Below are 15,409 nucleotides of genomic sequence, written 5' to 3' on the forward strand. Positions count from 1 at the left end.
TACCAACTTTGTTGAGAGTTTGCTTATAATAGGTACACTTTTAAATCATCTCTAATTAAGCACTACAAGTTTTGAGGACTTGGAGCTTCTCTTATCTTTAGGTATACCCCTCTATACTTTACAGTATTCCTTGACCATAGTAGGTGCCTGGTGGATATTTTGCTACTGTCTGTTTCTCCAATCAGATAGTGAGGCTCTAAGGGGAGGGATCTCTGCTTATTTTTGCTCATCAGAAGCCTGAGATCAACAAATATTTTTGGATGAATGAATTACTTTAGGATTTTTGTTCTCTCTTGCAGAAGAATGCATAGGAGGCACGAATAAGTTTTTTCTAGTAAGTCAGGAAGGGAAGTGATGAGTGAAGAGCAAACATAATTCCAGAGAATAATCTGAAATTAGCTTTGTTTTTGCCACCATATGATCCTACCATATTCATTTTATATTACTTGGTCCTCATTAGCTCAGAACATACAACCAGCTTTTAAATTAAAGGAAACCCGTTTAAGAATTTTAGACTTGGGGTACCTGGCTTGCTCAGTCAGAAGAGCACATGACTCTTGATCTCAGGGTTGTGAGTTTGAGCCCTGCATTGTGTGTAGAGATTACTTAAATAAATAAAAGTTAAAAAGCACTGCAGACTTAATGTAGGAAAATTTCTGATTTGAACCTTCCCCATCAATGTTTTAGGTTTTTAAAACATATCAAATCCATAAATGAACTCGTGCTAACTCAGTCTGAAGCTACCATTTATATGTATTGGATCTTTGACTATTTACCTGTCAAAGTGTAAAATTAATTTCCTGGCTTTTAACATATGTCATTACTTCCTATTGACAGACTTTGTCAATGTTTGAAGTGTAAAATCACATTCTGCAGCTCCAAAAGTGATTTAAAAAAAAAAAAAAAAAAAAAAAAAAAAGGCCCTTAGTACTCACTTATAGAGGAATATTGAATTATTCTGTATTGATTAGTGAAGTACTAAGTTGCAACTAAATAGCTTATGAGAATTATATATCAATAAGGAACAATATTTATGATATAATGTTAATTATAAAAAAACATTATATTATGTAGTGATTGCAGCCAGGTACAATTATGTATTACTATGAACTGGAGTGATCAACCCTCCTGGTTTGCCTCTGACTATTTAGGTTTTAGCACTGAAAGTTCTGCATCTCAGGAAATCCCTCAGTCCCAGACAGACTGGGATGGTCAGTCACCCTCTAAGGAACAAATTGCCAAAAGGATAATTGGGGAGAAAAGTCATAGCAATGATTTTCGTTCTTCTTTAATAATAGACATTAATGGTGTCTCAAAAGGAGTTATGTGAGGTTAGTACAAACTGATTATGATTTGAGATCATAAAAATGAATAAAATAACTAATATAACATTACGTTAATTATACTTGAACAAAAATACATATATATAATAAAATTTATTTTTTTAAACTTTTTTCTTTATATATTTATTTGAGAGACAGAGACAGCATGAGTGGAGAGGGGCAGAGAGAGAGAGGGAAAGAGAGAATCCCAAGCAGGCTCCATGCTGCTTGCGCAGAGCCCGATGAGGGTCTCAAACTCACAAAACCAAGAGTTGGACGCTTAAGCGATTGAGCCACCCAGGCGCCCCAAGAAAATAAAATAAAATTTTTAAAGACACAATGGTTTTGGAGAGGGATCCTCACATATATTTCAGAAATGGAGAAAATAAGATAGAAGACAGAGCTTATCTTCTTTGAAGGTTTTCTCATTAGTTTTTTCCTTGGTCTGCCATTGCTGTCTTCCCTTTCCTCTAGTTCAAGGCAGGAGTGCCTGCCGCCTATTTCAGGCACATTCCGGAGTGCTCAATGTGAGAAATCAGTTATTCGATTATTAAATCTTCTGTGAAAACTTTCCTTGGGAATGCATGTGTGTAAGAATACACTGACACCCGAGGGCACCTGGGTGGCTCAGTCCATTGAGCGTTGGACTTTGGCTCGGGTCATGATCTCACAGTTCGTGAGTTTGAGCCCCACATTGGGCTTGCTGCTGTCAGCACAGAGCCTGCTTCGGATCCTCTGTCCCCCTCTCTCTGTCTGTCCCTCCCCCACCCACATTCTCTTTCTCTCTCAAAAATAAAAATAAATATTAAAAAAAAAAAGAATACACTGATATACATAGTTGATGTCCTGACATCCCACAGTTCAAACCCGTATTGGGATTATGTGAATATAAACTTAAGGCTATAGGAGCCTCCCTTGTGGTCTGACGTTACAAGAATAGAGAAGACTGGGAAAACACTGTGTTGGAATCATCTGTTTCAGACAAGAACACAAATATAGTTTTATTTACTTAAGGCTAATTTTCAGGACTTTACATATAGAGATGTTTCATCTCTTTTTTTTTTTTTTTCTAAGCACAGGAATGATCTTCTATCGGTGGTCCCTAACAAAGTAGAAATATCACAAGGCATGGAAATTGCTTTGACTGTTGACCTGCCAGAATCTGGCAGGGTTTATCGTATAGAAAATGCCCAAATGTAATTGATAGATTATAAACATTCTTCCTATGTAAGGTACTAGTATCTCTGAATAGGAACAGGAATTGAGAAGTAGGATAGCGATTACCTGAGATTTGGCATTGTAACTAATTACATTATTTTCAAACATGATCTTTTTTGAGAATGTCCATAGTACTTAGTGTCTGCATTATGTAACCTAACAACCAAGTATATATTAATGATGTAAGTAGTTTTCCAAATGTTGTGAATGTCTGTGTTTTTTATCCCTGAGAAGCAAAACTTGATTTCTGACTCTTCTGTGTCTCTCCGAACACCTATTTTATGCTAATCAGAGAGTAGGCGCTTATTAAAACCTGTTGACTTTGCTCAGGTAGTTTATACAGGCTGTTTGGTTATTTAAAACATTTTAGGATTAGAGTAGGAAGATATGGGTACAAAAGAAGGCTCTCAAAATTACTAGCTGTGACCATTAGCAAATTACCTTTACTTATTTTTAAGTTACTTAGCCTCTTTGAATCACTTGGAAAAATATGGATAGGGATTTTTTTTTTCTTGATGATGGAAGATCAAATGTAATTATTTGATAAACTACTCTGTGAAATGGAAATTACTCTACAAATGCAACCATTGATTATCATTTAAGATGTGGGTACTCATTATGGCATCTTCTTTGATTCTTTCTTCTCTTGCCTAAAGGCTGAAAGTAGGTAGACAGTGCAACCAAGAGCCTAGAGCAGGAGTTAGGGAAAGTTAAGACAGATACAGACATGCCCATTTATAAGCTGCGCTGTTTGTACGAAGGAAGAGCTGGGTGTTGGCCACTAAGAAGTTCCCTGGTGGGGTGTAGGCACTCTAAGAGTGTACCACAGTGTCAGCCCCGTAGAAAGATAGCTGGACTAGTTCCTTATCTCACCTCCCTACCATTACTTTTTACTCTCTTTAGGACAGTGGTGCACCAGGGACTCCACAACATACGTAGATGTGGAAGGAATTAAAGGAAGTGTAGGGATGGCCTGCACAGTGGTTTATCTTTTTCATCAGGGGCAGAGTCTCTCTGTTGAAGAGGGACGAGGTGGAACCTCTACTCCGACCGCTACTGCAAAGCCTCGCCCGGGAAGGAGGCCGGTGAGCACTGCCGAGGTGCAGCCCTTGCTCTGCCTTGTTTGAATTTCAGTAAGCTGCCCCAGACAGGAAACGTGCCGACATAGTCGCCTGCCATGGCTGGATTCTCTGCGTGAGAGAGCGAGCGAGCGCGAGCGAGTGCCAGTGAGCTGTGGTCACTCCGTGCGAAGGCCAGAGAGACATGTGGAGGGTGCCTGCAGAGGGCCTCAGGAAATGAGGGTGAATACGTCTCTTGGAAGCTGTGAACACTAATGCCTAAGAAAAGGAAACAGAAGACAGAAAAAGAATAGTTTAAGGAATGCTATCGTTTTCTATCGGTGAAGGTTCCTGGTCTTGAGGAGGTTCCGGAAAGTTCATTTCCGTTTCCTCCTCCTCTTCTTGGACTGGAATGATTTCAATGCCTTCTTCATTCTTTGGTTGGGAAGATACTTCAGTCAGCTCGACCGCTTCTTCTGTTATTTCAACTAGCTGTTCTTTTTTTTCTTCGGCAGCTAACAGGACAACTACATCCTGGAATACAAAATTAAACAAGCGTTTCTGGACCTTTACTTTTGGTGCATTTGTCAGCAGTGTCTGTGAATGTCTATCAAAGACCTCCTGTTTTCTGTGCCATTTATGCTTTTTCCTATATGCCTCCAGATACCAGGACTGATTTCCCACGTGCCCAGATCCTCACCAAATCACCCATCAAAGCTCATCTGCAAGATCAGCAGATATTTGCCACTTTGCCTGGAATGATCACACAGTATTTTGGGAAAGAACGCTGCAGTAATGGGCGAATTTAGATTCGAGTTTTGATTTGCCTCTTATTGCCTATAACCTTGGGAAGGTAATTTTCTCTCTAGTCCTGTTTTTCTCATCTGCAAAATGAAGGACTTGTGACAGTCTCTAGGTTGTGTCGGGAATCTAACATTCTGTGGTTCTGAAGCAGTTGATGCAGCTCTGTCACGGGGATATTCGTATCTCCCAATTGTGGAGCCTCTTTGACCCATAGTTTTGGAAGTGGGATCTGATGAAAGGGTGGCGGTGGGGCGGGGTGGGGAGGGGAATGCTGGGAAATGAAGTGGACGAACCAGTGCTTTCATGAGCCTGTCCGGCTTCCGCACGTTACATGTGGGATCACGAAATCAAGATGGACGCCCGGAGCGGGGCAGAGCTGAAGGCTCGTGAGCACACGTACTGCAGGGCTGTATCCTCTGTCTAACCTTTAGACTGGCTTCAAATCTCAAGACACTTTTTCCTCATTATTGGTATTCTCTGCTTTCCAGAAATCTGCCAAGACCATTTTTCACGAAGCTCCTAGTCTCAAAGTTACGTCAGATTACATTCTCCAGAAATGATTTTTTGTAGATGTGATTTCCTAGAGGGGCTTAGTGGACAGGATGGCTACTACTCACAGCTTTAGGTTTGGAGCACAGTTTTTTCCATTCATTCTCAACAATGCCAGCTGTCACAAGTTTCTGGAATAAGGTAAAGACCACCATCACGGCAAAAATGCTCTGAGGAACGACAGAAAAAGTGAAGGCAAGAATGTGATAACAGCTTAAAGACTATGGTTGCTACTCAGTAAATGACTCTTGGGTAAAATTAAATGATTAAAAGATCCGTTCTATAGAAGATGGGTTCTTTAGAAGATGAATTCTATAGGTGAGTAATGACCAACTGTAAACACTACTAGTTATCTTCATAACCCCGACCCTTAGCACAGCTGCCTTCACAGACGGTTAATGCATGTTGCCGATAGGAAATAAGGTAGCAGCAATTAGTTGAAGAATCAATTCTATGTAGGAAAAATTAATCAGTGACTCCCAAATTAAGTTGTATCCAGCTTTTTAGGTGTTATGGTATCACAACCAAGGAAACCTGTCTATACTCGGGAGATGCATTTTTCCCCTTCAGAGTCTCCACTAAAAACTCACTGAGGCAAAAGGTGTTCATAAAACTTAGGTGCTTCTTCAATGTTCACCTTAATCAAGCTAATAAATGTTAACCGATACTAATATAAAAATGTTAAACAAACACGTAGCACCCTCTGTGTACCAGTTCTAAATGTATTTGTATGTGTTAACTTACTGCTCAAAACAGCCCTGTGAGGTAAGTACTGGCACTTTCCCCATTTTACAGTTGAAGAAACTGAGGCAGAATGTGGTTAAAATTCTTGCCCCAAAGCCAGATAGGCAGTAAGTAGCAGATGTAGCCAGTCTGGATCCAGAGTTGGCACTCGTAATAAAAATGCCAGACTTCTTTCCTGAGAAGAAATCCAGTCTCACACTTACCAAGAAAACAGATCGTATGCTGTCACAATATTTTATAGACAGAGAGTTTTTCTCAGAGGGCTTACTCTCCGGTTGACAGGTGTGGATGTCAATATATGGCTTGGGACTTTTAAGAAGATTCAGGTTCTCCATTTTAAAAAAATGGGAGATTGCAATATTAAATATGTCCATGATCAAAAGAATCATTCCAGAAATAGCAGCAAAGAGGCTCAGTGAGTTCATTATCATTTTCCCTTTGACCTGAAATGGAGACATAAAGACATGTTAATGGGGTTTGATTTCATTTGGAGAATACAAGCTAGGAAGGAATTCCAGATCCCATTCCTCCCATTCATAAAGGCACTGCACTGTCAGAATGAGTTCTACCTGCAGGGATGATAGAAGGTCAAACCAGGAAAATATAAGTGACAGGTACCATAATAGTATGGGATTATTGATGGTTATTTTCAGACCTATATAGTTCATCCCTGGCTGTAGGACCTACAGATTGCAAGTCAGTAGGACTTGCTGTATCTGGAGAATAAAAACAACTTGATCTTCCTAAATATTTTTTTTTTCTTCAAAAACTGAGTTTAGCAGACCACCTCTTGAGAGGAGCCATTTCAATCCACTCCATCCGTCACTGGCTTTGGAAGTGCCACAAGTCAGTAACAGCTTATTAGTCAGTATAAAAAACTTGGGGGAGGAAACTTGCTGGTAAGCTCATGACCTGGGTGTAAGTGTGTTGGGAGGGCTATAGGACAAGACCCTCTGTAGCTCCTTATATAGCCTCTGAAGCACCTGCACGTATGTTACTCCATTACATACTCATGACCATATGGCACCACCATTTTTTAGAGGTACGGAGGGGCAAACCGACTTGCTCAAAGTTGGCGAGGATTGAGTTAATCACAGTATTGATTAGAGTTTTCCTCAACGGTGGTCGGAGAGAAAGCACACGGCTTTCAAAGAGACCTGTTAGTCTCACACATTTAACATTCATAAGACCATAAGCATGTGGCTGTTCTTTGGTCTGCCTTTAATTCTGTTTCCACGGACATAATTCAGGTAGGCCTCATTTCCAAGTTTTTCATGAATAAAATCACAACAGCGTTCTAGAGAATCTTTTGCCTTTTGGGGTTGAGAGAGAACTCAGTGCTACTGTGATTCCAAAGGTGTGTAAGTGTTTTTGTTTTCAACTGAGAAAGTAGGCATTTCTCGGATGCGTGGGGAAGAAGGACATACGATTACTTGCCAAACTTTTCCTGGGGTTTTTCTCCGCTGCTACCAGGAGTGATCCAGAAATGATATACTGTGAAAAGAGAGGTGGTGGGTGGGGAAGGTATGGGATAGATGGGAGAGGAGGCAGACAGGGAGGGAGGCAGAGAGGGAGATGGCTTTTAACATGGAGAACTGGTTGTTAAAAAGCTATCCACATTTCCAACCACTTTCACCAAACTGTCCAGCCATTTTTGCAGTATTCATTCATTTTTCAGCAGTCATAGTTCTCCTCTTTGCATGCTCAGCTATATTCAGCTGATGCCTTTTATGCAACTAACTGGGGAGCTGCGACCAGGAATATAGTAAGACCAGAGGCAGAACACAAGTTTTTGTGCCAACGAATACTAACACTGTGAATTTAAAAGCTTTATTTTTAGTTTCTCTCTTTTCTTTTTTAAGTTTGTGGAATTTCTCTTTGGAGTTCACAGTGATTTCACTGATTGTGATGCCAGGGAAGAATGAATCAAGGTGGCCTGAGTGCCACGGGCACACGCCGTTAAAACATTTGCTGCTACAGGAATTGATGGTGATCATTTCCCATCTTCCTTGTTCAAGCTATGAAATGGAGGGGACGCTTGCTCTCATCCATCTCTCTTTGTTTTGAAAATCTCAGTCCTGGGCATATCTTTCTAGTAGTAACTGTGAAAGTCTAATGGGGATATAAACATGACTCCTCTGTACCGCACCCAGACGCGGCTAGAAAACGTGTACACGAAACAGTCATGGGGATTGCTCATGACAGATTGCTGCTCTGCTGGTCAGCCAAAGGAGATTCATTTGCGATGGGACTGATTTCACCACCTGAGATAGTAGCTAAAGAGAATTGTAGGAAGAAGGAGTAGGTGGGAGGAAATGGGATGCGCCTGCTCCTTCCTGCTTCCGGAAACACCCCGCCGCACAGTCCAAATGTTTAGTGCCCTTCTCACCCCTCTCCACATTGACTTTGGAGAGTCCTGCTTTGAACGGTCTTCCTTCCCTGTGTAGATCCATGCAGGGCACCTCTTTCTGAATGTACATGAAGTGTGACCACTGACTCAGGGAGATTCATACTCGGTTCCGTCAACCTCTCCTTCCGCTAAATTACTGTCACCTCATAACCTATTTCCCAGCCACATACTTGCCTCAACACAGAAATAATCTAGCATGCTGTTGTGGAGCTTTTAAACCTTTTTGTCTGCATCACTGCCCAAAGGGCTGTTAGTTGTTACTCACCATAATACCTCCCCAGAGAGGGTACCACACAGTCATACAGATGGGTGCATAGACCTCCATGTGGATCATCAGGAGGCCACCTAGGGCCATGTGGAAGAGCCCGTTCATAATCTGGACAGCCTGGAGAGAGAATTAGGGGTCTGATGAGGAAGTCAAGTCCTCATCAAGTCAGAAAGCAAAGGCTGGAAGCCCTGATTCCGGACCCGGGGCTGTGTAAAACGCCTAAAGGAAGTGGGGAAGGTGCCAAGATCTTTGTCTTGTTGCGATCCGCTTTCCTCACCACCTGGGGCATTTCCAAGACAGGTATGTCTGGGATGCTGGTGACAAACTGGGATGGGAGACCCCTAAATATGCAGACCGCAAAATCAAAAGGAGACATAAGATCACCGTGACAACTTCTCTGTACATCCCTGATTTGGCACGCTGTGTCCGACATAAAGGACACCTCACGTTGGATTGCATCCTGTACCTGGTCTATAGCCTCTGCTTGTCTAGGCCGGAGAGTCTCACCGATATGGAACGGAGCACAGTTGACTTACCCCCAGTGGCTTAGATTCCTTCATGAAGAAGTTTTGTGTAGGGCCCACCACCGAAGGCATCTTTTTGGGAATTATTTTTTGAACGGGATTCATGGCAGTCGGACCTTTCATAGCATCTGCTGGGAGAGTTCCACTCATTGAATTTCTGGGTGTCGCCATTTCACCCTCAGAACTCCTAAAAATAAATAATAAAACGGGGGAGAGAGAGAATAGGATTTTCAGCGGTCTTTTGTCTCATGCATTGGCATACTTTTCCCTTTATTCTCTCCGTGAGTGTCGTTGAGGATAGGCATGGACTTTTCCCAGTGGCTTTGGGTCTGAGGCAAAGCCCACTACTATGTTCTAGCATCTCAGGCAAGGACATAGGGCCCCTGGAAATCCTGCCGGTATTCTTGACAACAATGTTTGGGGCATACTTTATCATGGAAGAGAACACCATGCTCATGTCCTGTTTGAGCACAGTTTGTTGAGAAGAAACATGTCCTGGTTGTTTCTCATCCCTGAATGCTTTTCTTACGCTCTCATATTGGAAAGTGTATTTTGTACTGACTTTTCCTTGTCCTTTTGCTTCTCTGCCTTTGTCCATTGTGATGGGCCAGAGGCATCATGAGAGATAAGTGTCTGACTTCGGCTCAGGTCATGATCTCGTGGTTCACGAGTTCGAGCCCCTCTCTGCCCCTGCCCCACTCGTGCTCTGTCTCTGTCTCTCTTTAACATTAAATTTAACATAACATTAAATTTAAAACATTTTAAAACATTAAATTTGGCATAATGTCTCTTTAACTTAAACATGTTAAAAAGAGAGAGAGAGGGAGAGTCAGATGAGGACCGTCCTTAGTCAACAGAGGCCGATTCTAGTCTTCCTTTACCACCAACTCTGCAACCTTGAGTAATCACTTTAAGGAGGTTCTCAGAGGTTGTATGTAAGACTGTGGCCTCCTGACACGGGTTGCCTAGGTTTAAATCAAATTCTGTTTGCGGTGAAACTACAGGAAAATTCTTTAAACTCTGGGCCTTGTGCTTTTCAGCTGTAAGATGGGAATAATAATTCTTGTCTTACGGTATAGGGTTTCTGTAAGACTCAAATGGACTGATGAGCTGTGTGTGGCTGGTGTCTTCATTTAGGTATATCTCAAATGTCAGCCTCTCAGAAAAACCTTCCCCCAATCCTCGGTCCACAGCACGTCTTTTTCACACCACCCGTTTTATTTCTGTACGTGGCCCGTATCACTGCAGGGAATTACCTTGATTATCTGCTTGCTTGTTTACGGTCAGTCTCTTCCCACTAGAATATAAATCCCTTCAAAGCAGAGACCTTATCTGTCTTGTTCAGTATCTAAATGGGGCCTGGATTGAATAGTTTCTTAATATTACTGAGGAAATAAATGCATGTAAAGCACCCATGTCTGAATAATTATTGCCTGTTTTTGTCGCTATTCTTGTTTTTACTATTATTACCTCTGTAAGCATTAGTTTCTATGTTTTTCCCCATTGGAAAAATGAGAACAACGTCCCTGTCGCAGACATGTTGTGAGAAAGAAGTTCAGACGTGAAAATGCCTCCTACATGGGGAGAAAGGAGCAAGTGCTGTTTCTTCTCAGAATTCATGCTTTATTCATTTCTGAAGTTAGATGGTGATTATTACTGAGACCCTTTCCAGCTCTCATGTTTTAAGACTGCCCAGTTTTCTTCGTCTTGTGCTTCGTCTTGGGATTTATGTTTGCGTGAGCTACTTACGTGAATTCTATCGGGTCTTTCCTGGGCCCTGGAACTCTCCTTAGAGATGCACCTTTGGTCTCGTCCTTGTTGGCTGTCAGTCACGTAAGGAGCCTTGGAGACAAAGACTGTCTGTCCAGCTTGCTTATCGTACTGAAGTCACACCAAGCCCGGCACTGTGGTATAGGACAGGTCCTTGGGAGTCACCCAGGCCTTACGTTTGCACCCAGTGTGTGGTTACAAAGAGATTTCGCATCCTCAGTTCATTGAAGCCTCACAGAGTAGACAAGGGATGAACTGTTGCTTTCATTTTGTAGAAAAGGTGGCAAAGGCACAGAATAGTTAGTCCCTTGTTCCCAGTTACATGACTACTGGAGATCGGAAGTGAGGGCTCGGACCTCTTCAATGAGGCATCTATGGCTGCTTTGCCCCCCGTGCAGGCCAGGGGTTCAGCCTTTCACTTATGAACCTCTCCCTACTTCAGGTGGATGTGCCGTTTGGATGACTACTATAAAGCAATTGAAAACACACTCCCTGTCAGGAGGACAGAGGAGACTTCGGCTGGGTGCTCTGCACTTGATTTCACCCCACCTGCCGATTACCAGATGTCATGCGGTCTTGGAGGTCTCGGTGCTTTGCACCACAAACCACACCCAACAAGATGACTGACAAAAAGGAGTGTACTAAGGTAGGCCTCTAAGGAGCCTCCAGATTGATTCTGGCCAGCAGGCAGAACTTTGGGAGCTGGTCAGAAGCTCAGAAACCATTGTGGCCATTTGATAAATGAGGAAACTGTGGCCCAGAGATGGGCCGCACCTCGTCACAGACCTTGCACCTGGTGACAGAGCCGACCAGAAGGCAGTCACCGCGGCTCTGAGGCCGGTGCTCTCTCTGCGGCCCCACAGCCAGACCATGTCGTGTAGTTGTTTATGGAGCATCCTCTATGTGCCGGGGTTACTGCACATCTAGTTCCAGGTCGCCCAACACCTGTCTTACCCAGAAGGCATCTTGTCTTTTTTTGCAGGTGTGGAAATGCAGGTTCAGAGGGGTTGGTTCGTTTCCCCATTTGTAGGAAGGGAATGGGCTGGGAGTCACCACATTCCTCTCCAGGGGGCTCATTTTAGCGAGGACAACTTAAAGAGCAAAGGTCATCAATTATCTGGACAGAAGGAAATGATGGGACTAGTGTGGTTTGAATTTCTCCTTATTTTTCAGCTGCCTGAGGCTGTGTCACTGTTACTGGTGAGATAAACCTCTTAACGTAAGCAAGTTCTGCTGCGGCTGTATCTGTAATGGCTAATGGCAGTAATGGCCACTGGGGGGACATATTTTATTTCACTGGTAAAAATATGCATGGGTGGCTCAGTCGGTTAAGCGTCTGACTTCAGCTCAGGTCATCATCTCACAGTTCATGAGTTCAAGCCCCTCATCGGGTTCTCTGCCGTCAGTGTGGAGCCTGCTGCAGAACCTCTGTCTTTCCCCCCTTCGCTCTCTGCCCTTCTCCCATTTGTACTCTCTGTCTCTCCCAAAATAAATAAATAAGCTTAAAAAAATGATGTCTCATTATGGCAACTGTACTCCTGTGAAGGCTTCAACACATATTACTGTAAAATAGTTTATAAACACAAACATACCCATCATTTTGTATGGAAATAAGCTTTCTAAAATATGTACATATTTCAATGCCAGGGCATTGTCGACCAGGAACTGAAAATTTTCATTGTATGGGAATATGTAAAATTAGACCACACACTCCCAAGGATATTGTAGATTCCCGCAGCTTTGCCCTGTGGTTGTTTCTTAATTGTTCACGGTGATTTAAAACAGTGCCCGGCACACAGCTCTGCTCAAAGCCCGGTTCGTACATCCGCAGGGGTGACTGAGCACATTGGCCAAAATGTGGTAACAGCAGGATTCTGTGCTCACTAAACTATATCACCCTCAGGGCTCGGTTTATCTGACACTGCCTCACTCTATTACAGCGACTTCTGCAAATCTCTTCTGGTTTTTCAAAGGCACCACTGTTTCTGGGTGCATCCACTGCAGGACAGTCTCACAGCCTGTATGGGTTTGGGTTTGAATAATGACTGTTTAGGTCCAGTAATTACATCACTTAATGAGAAGTTCAAAGCTGCCTAGCTTTCGTTACCTCCACTTCCTCCCCTGCCACTCAAAATAGTTCTGGGTTTCTGCCCTTTCTGGTCCTGTGCGCTGAGCTCTGAGGAGGAATGTTCTTACTTCCATTCCCTCTGCCTGGGCTCCTCAGCCCCTCTCCAGCCCCCCTGCTTCCTCCAGGATGGCAGCCCCTCAGGGCAAGCGGGTCTTGTGTCTTCAGTCCGTGTGCACTCGCGTGCCACAGAAAGTGCCCGTCCCAGCTCTGGGGCCTGCCACGTCTGTGACCTCGCTACTCAAAGTACTGCCTGAGAACGTGGGAGAATTTGCAATTTATAATGTAGTAAACGCTCAGAGGATAACTGTGTCTTTCGTGGGACTGAGATGTACCGCAACGTCCCCATTCCCAAAGCCCCTTCCTTTCATCCAGCAGCCACTGCCCAGGCCCCCCTCTGTCATCCCCGGCGTCTTCAGAGCCCCTCCACCCTGTTCCTCCACTTCTTCCCCACCCGTCCCCTCTGGGGGCCTCGCAGCAGGTGGGCAGAGCCGCTGGGCTGAGGCCACTTTGTGCAAGGACTGCCCTGCAGAGTCAGCGGCCTTTCCTCAGGCGTGAGCACTCAGATGGCTTTATTTCTGTCCCCCTGGCACCCAGGTTCCAAGAGCTGGAGCCGCGGTTCTCTCCAGCCCCTTCACCTCCACGCCCAGTCAGGGCCCAAGTCCTGCTGCTTCTTCCTCTGTAAGGTGTCTTCTCTTGCATGCGGACCATTTTCTACCTCCAGTGTCACCCCCTGAGTTTCTCATTTCCTCCGCTGGTTGAGCACAAAAATCGTACTCTTCTGCCTTCAGTCTTGCTCTCGTCTAATCCATCCTCCACAGGGGCGGCTAGAGCAGGCCCCGAATCACTGCTTTAAGTCCTGCTCGACCTGAGCTTCAGCTCTTTGTCTAGTCTGTCTTGGTTTCCTGGGAAAACCTGCGCCTGGCCCCCCACCCCATGGCCTTCACGGAGCATCGTGGCATCCCATTTGGAAGCCACACCGCACCGCTCCCCGCTGGACCGCTGGTCTGGAGGTATCTTCCTCTCTCTTCCCTCTCCGCTTTGAAATGCTCCCCTCCTGCCCCCTTCGCGGTCTCCCCATTAGACATTCACCTCCTTGGGACTGTTCCCGGCACGGACTCCTTCAAAGGCCCCAGCTCTCTGTATTCCTTACTTGTCCTCAGCTGTTTTCTCCTCTAACTGAGGGTATGTTCCCCAAGGGCTGTCCTGCTAGGGTTACGTGGAGAACCTGCTTTCCATGTACTACGAGCTCAATAGATGTTAAACCGAACGACTTCCTCAGCGAAGATTCCCACGTGAGCCCGCCGGATGTTGGACCAAAAGGTGGTCATGTCACCTCACCTGATGATCAGTGACATCAGGCCATTTTGTGGAAAACAGGGAAAGATGGTCACATTATATACTGGTTCAGGAAACAATTATGACATGGCTAAAGCTCATCTTTGTTGCCCTTCATTAGATCTTCCTCATCTGCAGTGCCCACTCTCACTGCAGGCTTTTGTGATGGATTTGAGGAGGGATCTGATGCTCCGTTTCATATCCCCCCCCCCCCCCGTCGTCCAGTCCCCTCCAGAACATGTTAGCCTGCGAGGTTTAACAACATTTGGGGTATTCACATTTAGCAGCATAGCTTTGGAGACCAAATCATTCAAAGCAAGAGAAATGGAAATATTTTCATTATAACCACGGCTGATTATTTTCTTCTTCAGTGCCAGGTGGTTCTGAGAACCTTAGGATTTTAGCTCATTTAATCTTATGTAAAGCAGCGGGTGTTAACTGTCACCCCCATCTTGTGCGTGAGTAAAACCAGGGATGTAGAGGTTTGGTGACTTGCCTGTATCTATCAGAGGCCCCAGGCCTGCCCTGTGTCACTCGCCTCCTGTGTACGTGGGACACCAGCAGTGGAAGTGAACCACTGTAGATACCTTATAGGCGGTGGAGCTCCGGTTGGAGCCCAGCAGATTGGTAACCACGCTCTCGTCTACGTGCTACAGTCTGCTGCTTTTGTTCAGGACACCCAGTTCACTGGCCAGCGCCTTTCTTGAGGGAGGGAGTGGTTCAGAAAGCGGGTGGGCAGCAAAGCCTGGTACCCCTCCTCAACTTGTGACACTGTCAGAAAACCCGACCGGGGAAGCCCTCGGGTGAAAGCCGAGAAACTCGAGTCTCCAAAAGCATCCTATGCTTTACGCGTCACTCCCTTTGAGTCTTTTTTTTTTTTTTTAAGTTTTTATTGATTTTGAGACAGTGTGCAGGAGGGGCAGAGAGAGAGAACCCCGAGCAGGCTCCACACCGCCAGTGCAGAGTCCAATGCGGGGCTGGAGCCCACAAACTGTGAGCTCATGACCGAAGCCGAAATCAAGAGTTAGACGTTTAACCGACGGAGCCCCCTGGACGCCCCCTTTTTAGTCGCTTAAACAAAGCAAACTGGTTGCTTACCTGAGTGTCTGAGGCCTTAGGTTGCAAGGCTGACTCGGATGCTGGCTGCCGAGTTCACTTCCACTGCTGGTGTCCCACGTACACAGGAGGTGAGTGACATAGGGCAGGCCTGGGGCCTCTGATAGATACCAGGTGACAGGAAATCAGTGGCTTCTGCTACCTTGGCCTTTGCCCCAATCAC

General features: G+C 44.7%; 1 protein-coding gene across 1 annotated transcript; it reads right to left on the reverse strand.

Moving 5' to 3' along the window:
• Positions 1-1,082: 1,082 nt before the first annotated feature.
• LOC125932963 (B-lymphocyte antigen CD20-like) lies at positions 1,083-15,409 on the reverse strand. The gene is made up of 7 exons (XM_049645740.1): positions 15,229-15,409; positions 8,910-9,084; positions 8,371-8,490; positions 7,133-7,189; positions 5,899-6,138; positions 5,020-5,121; positions 1,083-4,132 (listed from the first exon to the last, which is right to left on the reverse strand). The coding sequence occupies exons 2-7, from the start codon at positions 9,066-9,068 to the stop codon at positions 3,914-3,916; spliced, it is 897 nt and encodes a 298-aa protein (XP_049501697.1). The 5' UTR covers positions 9,069-9,084; positions 15,229-15,409; the 3' UTR covers positions 1,083-3,913.

Source organism: Panthera uncia, chromosome D1, assembly GCF_023721935.1.
Source record: "Panthera uncia isolate 11264 chromosome D1, Puncia_PCG_1.0, whole genome shotgun sequence".
Taxonomy (NCBI): Eukaryota; Metazoa; Chordata; class Mammalia; order Carnivora; family Felidae; genus Panthera; species Panthera uncia.